General features: G+C 42.3%; 1 protein-coding gene across 5 annotated transcripts in view; it reads right to left on the reverse strand.

Annotated features, from left to right (window-relative positions):
* The window catches only part of cemip (cell migration inducing hyaluronidase 1), a 203186-nt gene that overhangs the window by 117224 nt on the left and 66276 nt on the right, over positions 1-19686 (reverse strand). For all 5 annotated transcript variants that reach the window (XM_077563841.1, XM_077563842.1, XM_077563838.1 and 2 more), the window contains 3 exons: positions 19101-19171; positions 18644-18739; positions 11606-11727 (listed from right to left, as the gene is read on the reverse strand). In XM_077563841.1, coding sequence (XP_077419967.1) covers positions 11606-11727; positions 18644-18739; positions 19101-19171 — 289 coding nt within the window. The remainder of the gene's footprint in view (positions 1-11605; positions 11728-18643; positions 18740-19100; positions 19172-19686) is intronic.

Genomic DNA, 19686 nt, shown 5'->3' on the forward strand with positions numbered 1-19686 from the left:
CTCTCACTTCTGCATAGCAACTGCCTCAGCCAATCATCTCTCGCTCATCTCAACTCACCCCCTTTTTTTCTTGGTGTACTCAAAGCTTGGCCTATGTACGGGCGGCCATCTTGGCCAATTGATTTGGCACACCCAGGATTCTCGTCACTCCGCTCGCCCAGGGCGGCGGCCATCTTGGCCAATTGATTAGGTACGCCCAGGATTCTCGCCACTCCGCTCGCCCAGGGCGGCGGCCATCTTGGCCAATTGATTAGGTACGACCAGGATTCTCGCCACTCCGCTCGCCCAGGGCGGCGGCCATCTTGGCCAATTGATTAGGTACGCCCAGGATTCTCGCCACTCCGCTCGCCCAGGGCGGCGGCCATCTTGGCCAATTGATTAGGTACGCCCAGGATTCTCGCCACTCCGCTCGCCCAGGGCGGCGGCCATCTTGGCCAATTGATTAGGTACGACCAGGATTCTCGCCACTCCGCTCGCCCAGGGCGGCGGCCATCTTGGCCAATTAATTAGGTACGCCCAGCATTCTCGCCGCTCTGCTCGCCCAGGGCGGCGGCCATCTTGGCCAATTAATTAGGTACGCCAAGGACTCTCTCCTCCTCGCCCACCCGGGTCGGCGGACATCTTGGCCAATTGATTAGGTACGCCAAGGATTCTCGCCACTCCGCTCGCGCAGGGTGGACGGCCATCTTGGCCAATTGATTAGGTACGCCCAGGATTCTCGCCACTCTGCTCGCCCAGGGTGGCGGCCATTTTGGCCAATTAATTAGGTACGGCAAGGACTCTCTCCTCCTCGCCCACCCGGGTCGGCGGACATCTTGGCCAATTGATTAGGTATGCACAGGATTCTCGCCACTCCGCTCTCGCTGGGTGGCGGCCATCTTGGCCAATTGATTAGGTACGCCCAGGATTCTCGCCACTCTGCTCGCCCAGGGTGGCGGCCATTTTGGCCAATTGATTAGGTACGCCCAGGATTCTCGCCACTCTGCTCGCCCCAGGGCGGCGGCCATCTTGGCCAATTAATTAGGTAATTAATTAGGGCACACGCCTCACACATGCATAGGAGTGGCACGCATGCGCGAGAGGCTGTGATTATCGCAAGACCTTCAGCGAGACCGGGACACCCCAACATGGCAGCGCCCTGCTGCTAAGATAGAACTAGCTCTATTATGCTAAACTAATTCGAGTTTAACCATCATATATCTTGGCTTTTCTCTTTTCTCTTTCATCCGACAGATTTGGAATACCATCCAACGTGGAGGACCTCGAACGCTTCATTGACGGTTATTTTTACAACTGCGCGATGGAGGACTCTTCCGTCGAGAAACCGTCTAAGAAACCCTCTAAAAAGAGAAAGAATGACTCAGCGACGGACACGGACGACCTAACTACTACGGAGGTCTCGGTCAGTATGCTGGAGTCCATAAATAAAAAGTTAGAGGTCCTCTCCCTAATCTGCGAGGAGGTGAAAGGATTTAAGGTAAGTATGGAATTCCTCAGCCAACAAATAAATGATCTCCAACGCAACAATGCCGAGATACACGCTACACTCGTGACTGTTTCAGCCGAGTTAGAAACCATTAAAAAGGAAAATAAAATGCTAAAAGAAACTATTCTGGATGTTCAATCCCGTAGCATGCAGGATAATTTAATATTCTTAGGTATATCCGAGAACACCTCTGACAATCCAGAGGTTGAGATAAAAAAATTTATGACGACATCGTTAAAAATTCCTCAGGAGACGGTAAATAACATCTCCTTTCACCGGGTACATCGGCTTGGAGCCCGTAGGGGCAACAGACCCCGTCCTATTATCGCCAAATTTGAGCATTTTAAACAAAAAGTATTTGTTAAAAGTAAAGGACGGGAGCTTAAAGGGACCTCATTTGGAATGAATGACCAATTCCCTAGAGAGATTAATGAGCGGCGAAAGGTACTGTTTCCTATAATGAAACAAAATAGGCAGGAGGGTAAACGGACTATGATGGTCGTTGATAAACTATACATCGATGGCCAACTATTCCGGAACCCCAACTCCACTCCCTGGCTGTTCTAATTAGCATCGATGGAACTAAACTTTGTTTGATTATTAGATGTATACATATACATATACATATAATGTATATGTGGTTATAAAACCTAAAATATGAATACTCATTATGTTTACGCTATATTATAAATATAATAATAATACATAACTATATCTAAAAGTAGATTTAAACAAAAAAAAAAAATCTCGCTTAGGTTACCAGTTACTGGTGTATTATAATGTTGTTTAACTCCCCACTAACGTCCTTCACTTTCACATCCCTACCCGTTTTTTCACTGTTATATTTACTTACACATTTCCTTATATTTTACACAAATTATATAAATCACCTAACTACTTTGATTCTATCCTATAACATGCCAGTATTGACAAATGGCCTATGCAGATATTTACACAGGACTGAGCCTATATTGTTTGTATGCATAAATTAGTTCTGGTTTCCTGGAATGTTTGTGGCGCTCGCTCACAGGCAAAAAGAATAAAAACTTTAGACCATCTCTTAAAATTAAAAGCAAATATTTGCCTCCTGCAAGAAACCCACCTACAAAAATCTGAAGAAAAATTACTTATTGATAAGAATTTTAGCCAAGCATACTCTGCCCCTTATAACAGCAGACAAAGAGGAGTCTGTATACTCATACATAAGAATTTACTCTTTACTCTAAATAATATAATAACAGACCCAGAGGGCCGATACATTATTATTCAGGTAACTATATTTAATAAAATATATACACTTGTCAATTTATATGCCCCTAATAATGATGATCCGGCCTTTTTCCATGAATTTTTCTCTCAGCTGTTTGATTTAGCAGCAAACTCTACTATTATTATTGGAGGAGACTTTAACACAGTCTTAAATCCATTAATAGACCGTTCTAATAACACAACATGTATAAGGCGATTACAATCTACTAAAGTAATAGGGGAATATATGGATGATTTTGGCCTCGTCGACAGCTGGAGACTTAAAAACCCAAATAAGAAGGAATTTACCTTCTTTTCCGCTGTACACCGGTCTTTTTCAAGAATTGATTATTTTCTTACAAATAACTCTATTGCTGATAAAACTGTTACAAAAATACATCCTATTATTATTAGCGACCACGCACCAGTCTCACTTTCCCTACAAGTTGATTATACCTTTAAACCACCACCAACATGGCGTTTTAACATCTCTCTGCTAAACGATGCAGAGTTTGATAAAATTATAAGGAAAGAGTGGGCAGACTTTTTGGAAATAAATGACTCTCCAGGCCTATCGCCATCTCTTCTCTGGGAAGCTGGGAAAGCAGTAATTAGATTAAAATTATATCATATTCATCTTATAAAAAGAAACAGGATCAAAAATTTGAAAATGACTTGGAAGATAAAATTAAACAACTGACGGATGAGTACGCAATAAACCCAAATGACCAAATATGGACTGACTTACAAAATACAAAAATACAGTTAGACGATATGCTAACTAAAAAGACAGAGTTTATAATACAACAATTGAGATACAACAACTTTGAATATAATAACAAATCAGGTAAATTTCTTGCAAACCAACTTCAACGCAATCGGGAAAAATCTCTTATAACGGCTATTAAAGGGACAACTGGTGAATGTACACAATCACCAGAAGAAATTAATCAAATTTTTTATAACTATTATCGCAACCTATACTCAGAAACTAACAAACCTTACCCTGAGCATATTGAGGCATTCCTCAGTAGCTTAAATATGCCTCAGTTAACTACTGAATATAAAGATATGTTAGAAGCGCCACTTACTATAAACGAGTTGTACAGTGCTCTAGATAGTATGCCTAATGGCAAGGCATCTGGCCCAGATGGTTATCCGGCTATATTTTTTAAGCACTACTGGTTAATGCTTGCTCCGCTATTCTTAAGAGTAGTAACAGAAATTAAAACTAATGGTTACATACGTCCACACATGAATACAGCAGCAATTAAACTTTTATTAAAGCCAGAAAAAGACCCCACCCTTCCATCAAGTTACCGTCCGATTTCACTAATTAACACTGATATTAAAATTATTACTAAGGCTTTCACATCTAGATTAGAAACAGTAATCTCGACAATTATTCATAGCGACCAAACAGGCTTTATTAAAGATCGTCACTCTACTAATAATATTAGGAGGCTCTTTAACCTTATTAGCATGTCACAGCGGCATGATAAGAAGGCAGTTATTATATCGTTGGATGCAGAAAAAGCTTTTGACAAAGTTAACTGGTCCTTCCTCTTTGCTGTTTTAAATAAATTTGGCTTTGGGAAATCATTTATCCACTGGGTGTCAGTATTATATGATTCTCCCAAAGCTACAGTTACTACTAACGGGATTATATCTAAGAGCTTTATTTTACAGAGAGGCACAAGACAGGGATGCCCACTATCCCCTTTATTATTTGCAATATTTATCGAGCCACTTGCAATAGCCATACACCAGGAAAGAAGGATTCAAGGAATTCACTCTGGGGTAACAGAACATAAAATTAATCTATATGCCGATGATATTTTACTTTATCTAGAAAACCCGGCGATTTCGTTAGGGGAAGTATTTAACTTAATAACTAAATTCTCACAGTTGTCAGATTATTCTATTAACTGGACAAAATCAACACTTCTACCTATTACAGAAAATTCATGGAACCCTACAAGCCAGGACCCACATTACTCATTTCCTATAGGTAATTTAAAATACTTAGGCATAAAAATCTCACCTAAATTAACTGATTTAATTCATTTAAACTTTTCTCCACTTCTGGATAACATTCACAGTGACTTGGAACGCTGGAATAATCTTCCTATTTCTTTAATAGGACGAATAGCCACCGTTAAAATGAAAGTTTTACCTAAAATAAACTATTTTTTCTCAATGATTCCATTTAAACCTACGGCTAAATGGTTCCAGTTGTTGGACTCTGCCGTTACAAAATTTTACTGGAAAAAAAAAAAAAGCAAAGATTAGTCTATCTACTCTTCAGAAAAGTAAATCCAAAGGTGGTCTAGAGGCACCAAATTTTATGTACTACTATATAGCTAACCAGCTACAATATATCGTTCTATGGGCACAACCCAACAGAGATACTAACTGTTGGCTGGAACTAGAACAGAAGGATTGTAATAACCTCAGACTTCTAGATTTACTCTTTATTACAACATCGATTAAGCGACATAATTGTTTTAAAAACCCAATGATTTCCGCCACCCTGACTGCTTGGTGGAAGGCATTAGAAATTACAAAAGCCCAAGTGGAGCCCTGTGGGCTTTCTCCCCTATGGCATAACCCTGACTTTCGAATTAACAACCAAACGTTTTATTTAGGTGTGTGGGAGCAGAAAGGAATCACACATCTTCACCATCTCTTCTCAGATAATATGTTTATATCATATACATATTTGCTCCAAAAATACAAAATAACAAACGGAAATTTTTTACATTATCTGCAAGTTAAAAATATGATAAAGAAACAAATTCCAACACTTCAGGGTACGCTCCAACCGCCTGGCTTAGCTAAAGATATTACCAAGCTTTCTCCGACAACAACAAAAAAACTTTCAAAAATATATAAGTTACTTTCATATACGGATAAAATGTCTTTACCCATCTTAAAATGGGAGACAGACTTGTCTATAGCTCCGGAATCTGACTTTTGGATTCAAGTTTGTGAAAATGCATTTAAAATGACAAAACACACAAATTTACAACTTATCCAATACAAAATTATCCATAGAACATACATTACTCAATATATGATGAAGAAAATGGGGCTCTCCGACTCCGACATTTGTCTCCAGTGTTTACAAAACACTACAGACACTTATTTTCATGCTTTATGGTTATGCACTCCGGTTATGTATTTCTGGACTAAAGTCTTAGAAAAACTTTCCGCTATCTTGGACTATAGGATACCTTTATCTCCAAACTTGTGTTTGCTAGGTGACCTAACAACAACTGACCTACCACATAAACAATTTCAATCTACACTTGTAGCCCTTACTATCGCTAAAAAAACAATTCTTGTTAACTGGAAAAATAAACAAACTCTGAATATCGATCAATGGTCTAACCTCCTCATAAATCACATTTTAATGGAAAAAATATCGGCCTCAAATAAAAAACAAATATCAAAATTCATAGAAATATGGTCTACGTATATAGAATATTTTAACCTAATTCTGGTTATTTAATTCTGCCTGTTAGCGAGAGCCACCACATCGTGATAACTTACATTGATGTCTCTGCATTTGGCAGTTTGTAACTAATGGTTGTGTTTTTATAGTCAGGAACCCAGTTGCTGCCAACAGGATCGAGCAGATTCACCTCCAATGGGCACTAAGGGCTAATATTCGGATTCACTGCATGCCAGGGGACTAACTCTACAGGTGCTGTCCCCCCTGGCTGGGCGTGGGCGGGTCTGCCCCTCTGTTGGCTGCTGGGTGGCGGCTGCGTCTTGGTCGTTCCCTGGGTCTCGTGGGGGGTGCTGTGTTGCGGGGCTCTCCCTGGTGTCCGGGGCGGCGCCGCCCCGGCGCGGTCCGTCGCTCTGGGTCCGGCGACGCGGGTCGGGGCCTGTGGGCTGCCGGGGTGCCCCGTGGTTCCCTCTCCCCTCCCCCTTACTCCCCCTTGCTTCCTCTCCCTCTTCACCTCTCCCCGCCCGTCCTCCGCCTCCCTGTCCCTTCTCCCTCGTCGCCCTTCCTCCTCCTCTCCCCCTCTCTCTGCGGCCCTGCCGCTGCCTCCTGCCCTTCCTGTCGTCTCCTTCCCCCGTCCCCTCCCCCTCCCCTGTCCGCCCTCCTCCCCCTCCCCTAGGCCGGGGGTTCCATCCGTGGCCCGGGTCTCGGCGCTCCGGGGGCTGGGGGGGTGGGCGGGATTGGTGTTGTGCCCACCCCGCTCCGGTGGGCCTCCGGGCACTTCGGGCGCGCCCCGGTATCCGGGGGGCGAGCCCCGCCGGGGTCCCGGTGGGGTGGGTGGGGGTTTTGGTGGGCGGGGCCCGGGGGTCGTCCTTTGGCGTGGCCGCGGCCTGGGGGGCCCTGAGGTGTTGCGCTTGCTCTGTCCTGGCGGGGATCGACGGCTCCCCTCTTTGGTGGAGATTTTCATGCATGCTAGATCCACCACACCAGCATCTATCGAGAATCAGACACAATTTGTTTCTCCCTCAGGTCATTGATTCGGTGGAGGCTGGTGTCTGTGGATCTCACTCTGCTTCGTCTGTCCTTTCTACCTTTCCTCAGTTTCTCCTTTGGGCCCTTGAGGTTTCCCTGATTTGTTGGAGTTTAGATGTCTCTGGGGTTGGTGAAGGTTAGTGGCCCGGTGGGTGGTGTCTGGTCGGTGCTGGGCTTCGCTTTTCTTTCTTTTCTTTGGTCCCCCTTCGGGTCTCCTGGCAGCCCCACGACTCTGGCTGGATTTTGAAGTGTTCAGTTTAGGTGACCGGTATGGGAATTCTTTTTTTTTTTTTTCTTTCTCACGCACGCATGCACGCACGCACACACACACACGCACGCACAAACACACATACAAAAAAAAAAAGAAGGGAGAACAATGATGATGACATTTCAAATGATCAATACTGAGATCTCCCAAAAAAAATAAAAAAATAAATAAAAATAATAATTAGGTACGCCAAGGACTCTCTCCCCCTCGCCCACCCGGGTCGGCGGGCATCTTAGCCAATTGATTAGGTACGCCCAGGATTCTCGCCACTCTGCTCGCCCAGGGCGGCGGCCATCTTGGCCAATTGATTAGGTACGCCAAGGACTCTCTCCCCCTCGCCCACCCGGGTCGGCGGCCATCTTGGCCAATTGATTAGGTACGCCAAGGACTCCCTCCCCCTCGCTCACCTGGGTCGGCGGCCCTCTTGGCCATTTAACTACTATTAAAATTACTACAACTACAAGTACTACTTATATTAGTACAAGTACTACTTACTACTACTTACTACAAGTACTTGCTACTACTATACTACTACTACTATTGCTACAAGTACTACATGCGTCTTTCCACCTTGCAAGAGTCAGCAGTCCCATTCAAAATTTCCACGGGAATTTTTCTAGTTTTTTAGTATTCCTCTCTTGCACATTTGAATGAAATTTTATTTTTCAATGTTTTACATATTGAAAGGTAATTGTGAAATAGATTTTTCAAAAGATTTTACTATTAAATAAACAATGATGAACATATTTGCTAACACCCAAATAAATTAAATATAAATAAAAGAGAGAGAGAGAGTACAAAAGTACAGAAAATTGGTACCGTTGAGTACTGGTATCGATTCCCAGGTACCGAGTCTTGGAACAATACCGGTTCAAATGTGAAAGGTACCCATCCCTACTACTCACACAGGCGGACTTACTGTACTTCTGAAAGTCCGTGGCTACGCCTTGTTGTTGTCGTGGTTACAGCTGACAGAATCACACCGAACCCTCATTAGTTTTTAAAAATTACCATTATTATTATTATTATTAGGGCAAGCACTGATTTTGTGGGCCACGACTCCAATTTACGGGATGATGAATTGAGCTTCAAACGGCGTGCGTGCACACGCTACACGGGACAGTTAGTCACTCTATACCCAGGTTACCACAAAATGTTGCTGGTGCAACAACATGTCATAAATATCAAAGAACACACCGACCGGATCAAAGCCAGAATTGGGTGAGTGTCGAAATTAAGAAAACAAGTTAAACTAACTGGAAATGTAAGCTGCTCAATTGGAGGGAATTGAATTTGAATCGCTACTGTCATGTGTGGCCGAAAAATGAAACTGCACACTCCCTTCTTCACATACACACTACGCACATGACACATCTGCAGACAGAGGTCCGAAAATTTGAACCCGAATATAGTCTAACTGTTGGCCAGAAGCTTGCAGGAGTACCCGTTGTGAACAGCTAAGTTGTTTTCTGCTAGTTAGAAAATGTTTGAGTCATACATGGACAAATAATAAAGCAATATACTTTTGGGCAAAATTGCTGCATGGAGCAGCTTCAAACAGTGGGACAAGTTACACACAAATGCAAATTACCATGCTAACATTTAACTCATAAAATACACACCATATACACACGTACATGCATTATATTCAGCATAACCCTCAAATGCAGCTTTGTGTTTGTCAACACTGGATTAGCCCATCAATAGGTGTTCAAGAACATGGTTTTAGTATGCATGATTGCATATTCTTGAGGTTCTCAAAAATAAAGCTCTCTTCTTGTGAAAAAATCATGTTCATAGGTTTGATGTTAAAGGGTCAATATCACACTATTTTAACCCCTTCCACCATTAACTATAGGCATATATATGATTAAATCTTACCTTTGACACCATGGCGATTTGGCGAGTTATTTTGCTTGCTATTTTTCTAACCCGGAAGTAAGACGCCCGGTTCAGTAAAACCCCGCCTCTCTCCGTGTGGCTGCCGCACCTTTCTCGTCCTAGCCGACTGCTGTGCGCACCACTCACAAAACTCTGGAGCTCTCCAGAAACTGACCGACCTAGCGGCCCGCCGGTCTCCCTCCAGCAGCGGGGAGGCCGCGAGTGAATGCACCGGCGCCACCAAGACGCCCCACAATCCGTCGCGGCAGGTAGTCTTGAAGGCTGCCTGCTGGCCTCCCGGCCAGCGCCTCGTTCGCACACTCCTACAAGTGGCTTAGAGGCCGCAGCGAGACCGGCAAGCCGCTGCAGTACCACCGTGTCTTCTTTAAGACACTTTAGATACTACTATTATAGCAGTCAGTCTGTTTTTTTGTTTGTTTTCTTCTTCTTCTTCTTTTTTTTTTTTACGTTGCTAGCGCTAATGGTACCGGAGTTACGGTGATTTGAAAAACATGCGTATTTTCCTGTTGGGGACGACAGGTTCACATTTTGAGGGTTAAATGTGGAAATTGGATGGATGTTCAATTCTTCAATAAACATTTGAAACAAAACGGCTCGTTTGCCACTGAGGACTGCAACAAATTGTAGTGGAGGAAAAAAAAAAAAGCACTGTGTGGGACCTTCTGCTTTCAGGGTGAGCATGCTACCCACTACCATATATATTACTATATATTAATCACTGCAAAGTTTGCACTTGTAGTTTACACAAGCGTCAGCCGCAGCACGTCTGGAAACTTTCTGGAAATTTAAGATGGCCAATTATCATTGCACTTTGGCATTGCAAATGTGAAGGATAAGATTGCTTAGCCTAATGGGAAGCTACTGCCCAAGAGTACCTGGCTGCAGACCAACACTGTCAGGATAGGATCTGCTGTTGCAAAAGTACTCCTCACGCTTAATATAGGGATCTTTAATATCCAAGATGTCCTCATGCATCTCATTATGTCCATTTCATCAAAGTGAGATATGTGGTATAATGTTTACTGATAAAGGCTATATTTCTCACTATCCTGCGAGCATGGATTTCTCAGAGAAAGTGGGCGTGTGGACCCGCTCATTTTCTTGGGTGGGAGGGGCTGGTCCTCGGAGAGAAGAAATGACCTACGGTGCTCAGAGATCGGTGAACAGAGGAAAACACCACTTTGGGGGTGTTTTGGTGAGGAATTAGCATTTTAACATGGTTCAAAGCTCCAAAAAGTTGTTTTTTTTACATGATACGGACCCTTCAATATACTGGTTAAGCGCTTTGAGAAACTCATAGCAAACAGTTCATTAAATTACGGAACAATTGAAAACAGAAGTTCATATGATTTCATCAAAAAACAAACAAACCACTGGTTAGCTCTTTCATCATTAGGAAGTAAAATTGAGGCGAGAAACCAGAATCTGAACCAAAAGCGTCCAAACTCAGTGACTTCTACATTTCTAATAAATACTGTGCCGTGATGTTAAATACGCCCATTGGCTATTTGAAAGCTGGTATTTCATGCTGCAGTCAAGAACAGGGGCGGGCAAACTCGTTCCTCGAAGGCCAGAGTCCTGCAGGTTTTGGAGGTTTCCCTCTTCAAAGACAAGCTGCTTCCAATCAACAGGATCATTATCACTCTTATGCAGAGCTTGCTGATGAGCTGATTATGATCAGCTCATCAGCAAGCAAAGTTTTTCAAATCACCCTAACTCCGGTACCATTAGCGCTAGCAACGTAAAAAAAAAAAAAAAGAAGAAGAAGAAAACAAACAAAAAAACAGACTGAGCAAGATACCAGCTTTGTTGTAGAGGGGAAACATCCAAAACTTGCAGGACTCCAGCCCTCGAGGACCGAGTTTTCCCACCCCTGGTCTAGAGTGCAACCATTGCGAGAAATGAACAGAGATAGTAGTGTGAGGAAGGTAAATTAAAAAAAAAGCAGCAGAGCTATTGGTCGGTGGAAATTCCTTTTGTCAGGTAACTTTAGAGAGTTACCTGCCACATTGGCTGGTAATCAAAAAATATAGAACCCTGTACCTAAAGGCAAATGGTATTTGCTGTTAATTAAGGTTGTATGCTTTGGTGAATTGGCAATGCTTGAGGTACTTTTGTTTTGTTTTTAGAAAAAAACAGCACATCCTGTAATTATTAATGATCCTCAAATTTCTGATTAAGATATAGGATACAAATTGTATGCATGTACAGGATTTACCTGAATGTTCAGAGGACTGTTACACAGACGGTCCGGATAGGCCTCACGCAGATCTGTCAGTTTCTCCCAGTCACCAGATCCTCTTTCATCATCCCTGTCAAACCATTCTGTCCACTCAGCCTCTGCGAGACACAAATACACAAAGTGGGATTGAATGTCAGATTTCATTTACATCTATGCCATCTTAAATACTGTATTCTTGGAAAATTTGTGCATTACAATAAAAGTGCAGCTGGGATTTATTTGCCTGTCCCTTTCATATGGTATACACAGAAGCAGGACGTTGAAATGTACGAAGTGTGCGACCGGTAACACATTTGATGTGGGTTGCCCTATATATAACATAATTAGACGCATGGCAATGTCATTGTGGCCACGACAATTGATTTTAACAGCCTTTTGCATGTAAGTCTTGGGGGCTCTATTTTGGTAGACTGGCAGCCGTGCGCTTGGTGTAAAAATGGATGTACCTTAATTTTGATGCAGGCACAAGTCTAGTCTACCATGTTTGGAGCAATGTTGTTTCTCTGGGTGTTCTGGCACATGAAGCTGCCGCGCCCCCAACAGTCTTAATATTTCGTTCACAGAAAGTAGACTGCATTTGGCGTAAAAACGGGCACATTTTAGTTTGGTAGACCGCACCATGCATCACTAGGTGTTCCACGGACCTAGGGCGTTTCCTATTACACGCCCTCTAGTGGATCTGCAAATTTGGTAGATCTCTTGCCAAAAGTCAAAAGCTTCACTTCAACTCGTCACCATGGCCACAATCTTTTGTCACTAGACGTCAAATTCTCACATTTTGTAGTCACGAGTGTCTTCTTTCAGACAAACTAACTTTTATTTGGCTAAGGTGTCATTTAGTACCTTTATTTTCACCTTAAGCAAGAGAAGTCGGACTAATTCGCCTGTCTTTTACATGTTAATTTCAGGCGCCTTCCTCTCTCCATTTCTGATAAATCATAAGTTTTCAACCTGCTCTCATTTGGTCATTTTTTATCCGATTAAGAAAATGAGAACATGCTCGTGTTCCCCAAACCCTTGCCGTTCTAACGAGTCATTTCTTGAATCTGTATCTTCAACCGTTAAGTCGTGAGACGCTTTTGTTGAAGGGGTGCTTCTCTCATGCAATCTCAATGGAATGTGGGGCGCGTGACGGCTCCAAGTCAAAAATGTATGTGCGCTCTTAAAGTGACAGTGACATATTTTTAGATTATGGTTAACTTCCACATTTCTTGACCGATTCCAGTCATTTAAATTTTAAACTGTTCAGCTCATTTACATTTTTTGAAATACATTTTCAGGGACAGTGAGATACTTTTAGTTGACGTTGATTATGGTTAACTTCCACATTTCTTGACCGATTCCAGTGGTTTAAATTTTAAACTGTTCAGCTCATTTCAAAGAGTCAGCAGTCCCATTCAAAATTTCCGCAGGAATTTTTCTAGTTAGCCTTAGAGTGCCGGGAACAAAATAATCAAACAAATTGAAAAAATTTCACTTCAACTCGTCACCATGGCCACAATCTTTTCTCACTAGGCGTCAAAATCTCACATTTTGTAGGCACGAGTGTCTTCTTTCAGACAAACTAACTTTTATTTGGCTAAGGTGTCATTTAGTACCTTTATTTTCCCTTTAAGCGAGTAGAAGTTGGACTCTCTCGCCTATCTCTCCCATGTTAATTTGGGCGACTTTTTCCTCTTCATTTTGGATAAATCATAAGTTTTCAACCTGCTCTCATTTGGTCATTTTTCATCCGATTAAAAAAATGAGAACATGCTCGTGTTCCCCAAACCCTTGCCGTTCTAACAAGCTTTTCTTTTTCTTCTTCTTTCTTCTTTTCTTCTGTATCTTGAAGAGTTAAGTCGTGGGAGGCTCTTCTTTGAGGTGTGCGTCTCTCATTCAATCTCAATGCAATGTGGGTGCGTGAATTCAAGTGTGTCCAACAAGTTCTAATCAAATGCGTGTGCGCTCTTAAAGTGACAGTAAGATATTTTTAGTTGATGTCGATTATGGTAAACTTCCACATTTCTTGACCGATTTCAATCGTTTGAATTTTATACTGTACAGCTCATTTAAATAAAAAATAAAAAATACATTTAAAAAAAAAAAACATACACAAGATTATTATTATTATTTTTTAAAGGCAATGGAATGGACTGCTATTTAAATAGTGCTTTTTTTAGCTATACTGCCTGGTCTCTCACGTCTGCATAGCAACTGCCTCAGCCAATCATCTCGCTCATCTCAACTCAACCCCTTTTTTTCTTGGTGTACTCAAGGCTTGGCCTATGTACGGGCGGCCATCTTGGCCAATTGATTAGGTACACCCAGGATTCTCGCCACTACGCTCGCCCAGGGCGGCGGTCATCTTGGCCAATTAATTAGACACGCCCAGGATACTCGCCACTCTGCTCGCCCAGGGCGGCGGCAATTTTGGCCAATTAATTAAGTACGGCAAGGACTCTCTCCCCCTCGCCCACCCGGGTCGGCGGCCATCTTGGCCAATTTATTAGGTACGCCCAGGATTCTCGCCACTCCGCTCGCCCAGGGCGGCGGCCATTTTGGCCAATTAATTAGGTACGGCAAGGACTCTCTCCCCCTCGCTCACACGGGTCGGCAGCCATCTTGGCCAATTTATTAGGTATGCCCAGGATTCTCGCCACTCCGCTCGCCCAGGGCGGCGGCCATCTTGGCCAATTAATTAGGTACACCCAGGATTCTCGCCACCACGCTCGCCCAGGGTGGCGGTCATCTTGGCCAATTAATTAGGTACGCCCAGGATTCTCGCCACTCCGCTCGCCCAGGGCGGTGGCCATCTTGGTCAATTAATTAGGTACACCCAGGATTCTCGCCACTCCGCTCGCCCAGGGCGGCGGCCATCTTGGCCAATTAATTAGGTACACCCAGGATTCCCAGGGCGGCGGCCATTTTAGCCAATTAATTAGGTACACCCTGGATTACCGCCACTCTGCCCACCCAGGGCGGCGGCCATCTTGGCCAATTAATTAGGTACGGCAAGGACTCTCTCCCCCTCGCCCACCCGGGTCGGCGGCCATCTTGGCCAATTCATTAGGTACGCCCAGGATTCTCGCCACTCCGCTCGCCCAGGGCGGCGGCCATCTTGGCCAATCAATTAGGTACACCCAGGATTTTCGCCACTCTGCTCGCTCAGGGCGGCGGCCATTTTGGCCAATTGATTAGGTATGTAAGTGCTACTACTATACTACTACTACTATGTCTACAAGTACTACATGCGTGTTTCCACCTTGCAAGAGTCAGCAGTCCCATTCAAAATTTCCGCGGGAATTTTTCTAGTTATAATTATAATCTTAAAAATATTTTAATAGTACCCCTCTGACTGCGCGTCACGACTAGTTGTCACACATGGATACACGACTGGGAGGTGCAGGGCAGTGTCCAATTGCATATATCGCATGCGTGGACTACATATTCCGCAAGGGGAGATCTTGCAGTTGCGTATAGACAAACTTTATTTGAAAATAAAAATACATATATGTATACATTTGTACATATACAACAAGATAAAATCAAATTTTTGCTCTAGCAGCATTTTTGTTCTACCAGTATTCAATTTCAAAACAAGATTCTGTTAGAAAAGAGTGTAGGAAGAAGTCAAACAACTTACCTAGTCTCACCCCTTATTCCTCGTCAAAATGTACCACTTAAATTCACCCTGAAACCCTGTTCGGGTTATAGCAAATAATTCAACAAAGTAAACAACTAAAATAACAACAAAATCAGACAAATAACAAAAGCCACAACATTTAAGCAAAAATTAAGGAAATGACATCCCTGGATACAAAACACAAATTTTTCAAATCTTAAAAGATTCAGACCCACCACATAAAGATAAAAAAGCGGGCATTTAACAATTTTGGTCATATTGTACGTGATGTGCTCAGATAATCTCATTACAGCTTTCCATACACATAAAGGTTATATTCTACCACTGGTCAAGAATCCTGTCCTCTGAGGGGAAAGTTCTCGCGTGATCACATGTGACATCACAAGCACGAAGACGACCAGGCACTTATGCTCCGATGATTGCTGTATGTTTCTAAAAGGGCCAGGAGATGGGAACAGTATAAGGTGTTCATGTCTGCAAGGAAATAATTGCTTTGAAAAAAAATTCTGCCGCTGTGGAACCCACGTTTATAGAAAAATGACATTGGGTAGGCTGCCCACAGAGCATATAGGCTGTTGTCAAGAAATTTGTGTATGACTGGGGAATTACTTTCATAAAATGGCAATCAGATGAAAGATCAGAAGTGGCTAATTCATGGGTGTCAAACGTATGGCCTGTGGGCCAGATAAGGCCCGCAAAGGGGTTGAATCCGACCAGCAAGATGACCTTGTATAGTAAAAATATATTCCTGTAAATAACATTTTTTACTTGACTTTCCCTTTAAACGTCTGTAAACCAGAGGTAGGTGCATCAATGAATTTTGAGCGTCCATCTTTCGGGTTAATCACTGAATGTTCAGAAAACACAGACTCTAGCATTTAACATCTCTACTACTCCTGAGTTAACCGAGAGTTACAACTTTGATTGGTGCAAATCGTGTATCCATTATCTAGGAGTGTTCCTGCCAAAGGATCTGTCCTCTCTGTTTGCCGTAAATTATAAACACATCACCAAACAAATATATGATTTAGACCGATGGGTTGTGCTCTATTTGGATATTGGCAATAGGATAAGATCGATTAAAATGATTATGCTTCCCAAGCTATTGTATCTATTCACTGCTTTACCAGCTGAGGTCCCACTGAGTCAGATTAGAGAATGGGACAAGCTTATATCCAGATTTGTATGAAACTCAAAAAGACCTCGTATCAAGTACTCTTTCCTGCAGTTACCTAGGGACGGTGGAGGCATGGCATTGCCCTGCCTCAGGCGTTACATTGCAGGCCAGCTAAGACCGCTAGTACTCTGATGTACCAAGTCTTTTGAGGCTAAATGGAAGGGGTTAGAATTCTCATTGATTAAAACCCCAATATAAACTGCTCTTGGATGTATGGATTGCACTACTACAGTTATGCAGTTAAACAATTCCTGTGTTAATGTATCCATGAAACATGGCTGCAAGTAATTAAGTCATTTCCACTACATAGGCAGGTTGGGGTTTTGGGCTGGCCCTCATACAATCCGCATTTCAAACCGGCCATACATGATCATCGATTCAGACAATGGGCTCACCTTGGTGTGACTGCCCTTTGTGGAATAATTAGTAAGGGACTAATTGAAAGCTTCCAGGCTCTGTCTCTAAAGTGTGGTTTAAACAGACAGGATTTATTCAGGTACCTCTAGCTTCGTTATTATTTTGTCAAAGAAATACAATGTCCCCAATTGCATACTCCTCCCAAGCTGATTTGAACCTTTATAAGATGTTTATAAAGGATCAAATCCTAAACATATCATCGGACAGCTCTATGTACTGGTCCCTTGGTGTTTTGAAAGATGATGTACAGTTCCATATCAAACATCAATGGGAAAAACACATAAGGATGGAGATACCTGATGACGTCTGGTTAGAGGGATGGAGGTCTCAAATCTGTACAACCAACTCATTTATGTGGAGAGATTTTTGTTGGAAGAGTTTGGTCCATTATTTTATTACACCCAAGCGACAGTCAAAATTGTGCACTATTGATGTTCTATGTTGGAGGGATTGCGGTTATTCTCAGGCAGACCAGGCCCATATATTTTAGACATGCCCAGTTATTGTTACTTGGAAATGGCGTTAAAATTAATGTCCACTGTATGGGGAGTCCAACTTGAATTTTCTTTTTTTTACATTGTTTCTTGGGTTGGTTCCTGAATCTTTACCATACAATGATGCATACCTTTTTCGAATAATGATTGCAGTATGCAAAAAGGCTAAGTGTTTGTAATTACAAAGCGTAATCATTATTGTGACCTTCTAGCCCTTTTTTCTCCCCTCCTCTTCCCCCTCTCATGTTTGTACTTCTAAAAATGTTTAAAAAAAGAAAGTATTAAAAAAAAATCCTGGTCCTCGAAGGCCGTAGTCCTGCAGGTTTTAGATGTTTCCATACTCCAACAAACCTGATTGCTATAATCAGCTCATCAGCAATCTCTGCAGAAGCCTGATAACGATCCTGATCTTTAGGATCAGGTGCGTTGGATGATGCAAACACCTAAAACCTGCAGCACTCCAGCTCTCGAGGACCAGGATTGGGCAAGCCTCTTTTAAGTTAAAACCTCCAAGATCACAAACTGATCAATGTTCCTTTAACACGCATCATTCATCTAGTATCAGCGGCGGCAGATGTGCCTCAACAGGGAGCGTTGCGGAGTTTGTCTGTGCAGTCGGACCTTTTATTAAATTCAAGTTTAAGCCGTTGCAATCACAATCTGATGCCCCTTCAACATTGTGTTCAGCCACTATCGGCAACGACCAACATACACTGAAAGCTTTTCGTCATGGAGTTGTTGACTTTCAAGAACAGTATGTCAAAAATAATAGTTTTTCGGGCCTCAACTTTGTTTACAAGACTCTCCAGGTTAAATTTTGTGTTTTTTTTATTTGTGACTCATGGCTTTACAATGTGAGGTCGTGGAGTGGGAGGAGTCTGGCACTCTATACAACTATTCTGCATTGATTGAGATGTATGAAAAGAATGTGCTTTAAGACGGACTTCCAAGACGTCACAGAATTTGCATTGGAGAAAGTACAACTCACTTGAAATCGCTGTTTGTACAAACACGTCAGTCTATGTGCATCATGTAATAATGCTGTGAACATACTTCCTGTGCTCATTGTCTTTTAACCTAACTTTACAAGACATTATTGATTTTTCCAAAAGTCAACATATACCGAACCAAACCGAAAACTGAGACCACAAAACTGAGATACAAACGGAAGCATGGATATGTCGTGAACCGACCCCCCTCCCCAAATTCAAACGTCTCTGGAACAAAATACCAGGCTTGATCTGAACTTGCATCGAGGTCTGAAAAGCAATAGTTTACAGTGTAATGGTTTGAAGAGATACCTTGCAACCACTGGCTGCTGGCTGTGATGGTGAAATGCTCTGCATAGCTCAAATGAAAAACACAGGAGCTTTGGGCTTCTGAGGAGGCTTTGGTCCCTTTTAACAAAACACAAAACAAAAAAATGTAAAATACGTTAGTCTACAATCCAAAAAAAGAATTGTTGAACCAATTTAAGATTACAAATTTAATTGTTGACCAACTTAAGAAAATTACTTCAATTGGAAATAAGTTAATCCAAAGTGAATATACCTTTAATTAATTATGAGGTCATTATTAATATATTGGGAAAAAAATATTGAATTGAGTTAATCCAAAGTGAATATACCTTTAATTAATTATGAGGTCATTATTAATATATTCACTTTGGATTAACTCAATTCAATATTTTTTTCCCACTGTGTATGCTGGAAAGGAATAGACTCACTGGACAGCATAGACTGAAAAAAAGGTTCCTACCTTCATAGAGAGCATGATCTTCTACAGCTGAAGATGGTTTTCCTTTCACAACTATAAAGGACCATGGATGTCTGTGGAGAAAAAGGACACCATAGATGAACTGTAAAAAAATTTAAAAAATCATGGGGGAAAAAAACAGGACAGACAGAACAAATATGTAGCTAAGGAAGGAAAACACACACACGCAGTCGTGCACACATACACAGTCACCTTAATTAAATGAGCTATTTCAGTGTGCTTTCCGAGAGGAACAAAATGAGCTCTGTGCGCGTATGTGGGCTCATGAACGTGTCACCATAAAGTATAGCACATAGTACGTTTGTGTCAATAGAAATAAGAGGTACATTCATTCATTCTCCTAACCACTTAAACTCACTATGGTCTGTGGGCATGCTGGAGCCTATCTCAGCTATTTTAGGGTGAGAGGTACGGTACTCCCTGAACTGGTCACCAGCCAATCCCAGGGCACAAATAGACAAGCACGTTCAAATTCACACCAATGGAGTGAATTTAGAGCGTTTAAGTCATGCATCATGCTAGTTGTAACATGTTGATGTTGGGCGTAGTGGATAATAAGGTTCAGTCA

The sequence above is a fragment of the Vanacampus margaritifer genome, chromosome 4 (genome assembly GCF_051991255.1).
Source record: "Vanacampus margaritifer isolate UIUO_Vmar chromosome 4, RoL_Vmar_1.0, whole genome shotgun sequence".
NCBI classification, from domain to species: Eukaryota; Metazoa; Chordata; class Actinopteri; order Syngnathiformes; family Syngnathidae; genus Vanacampus; species Vanacampus margaritifer.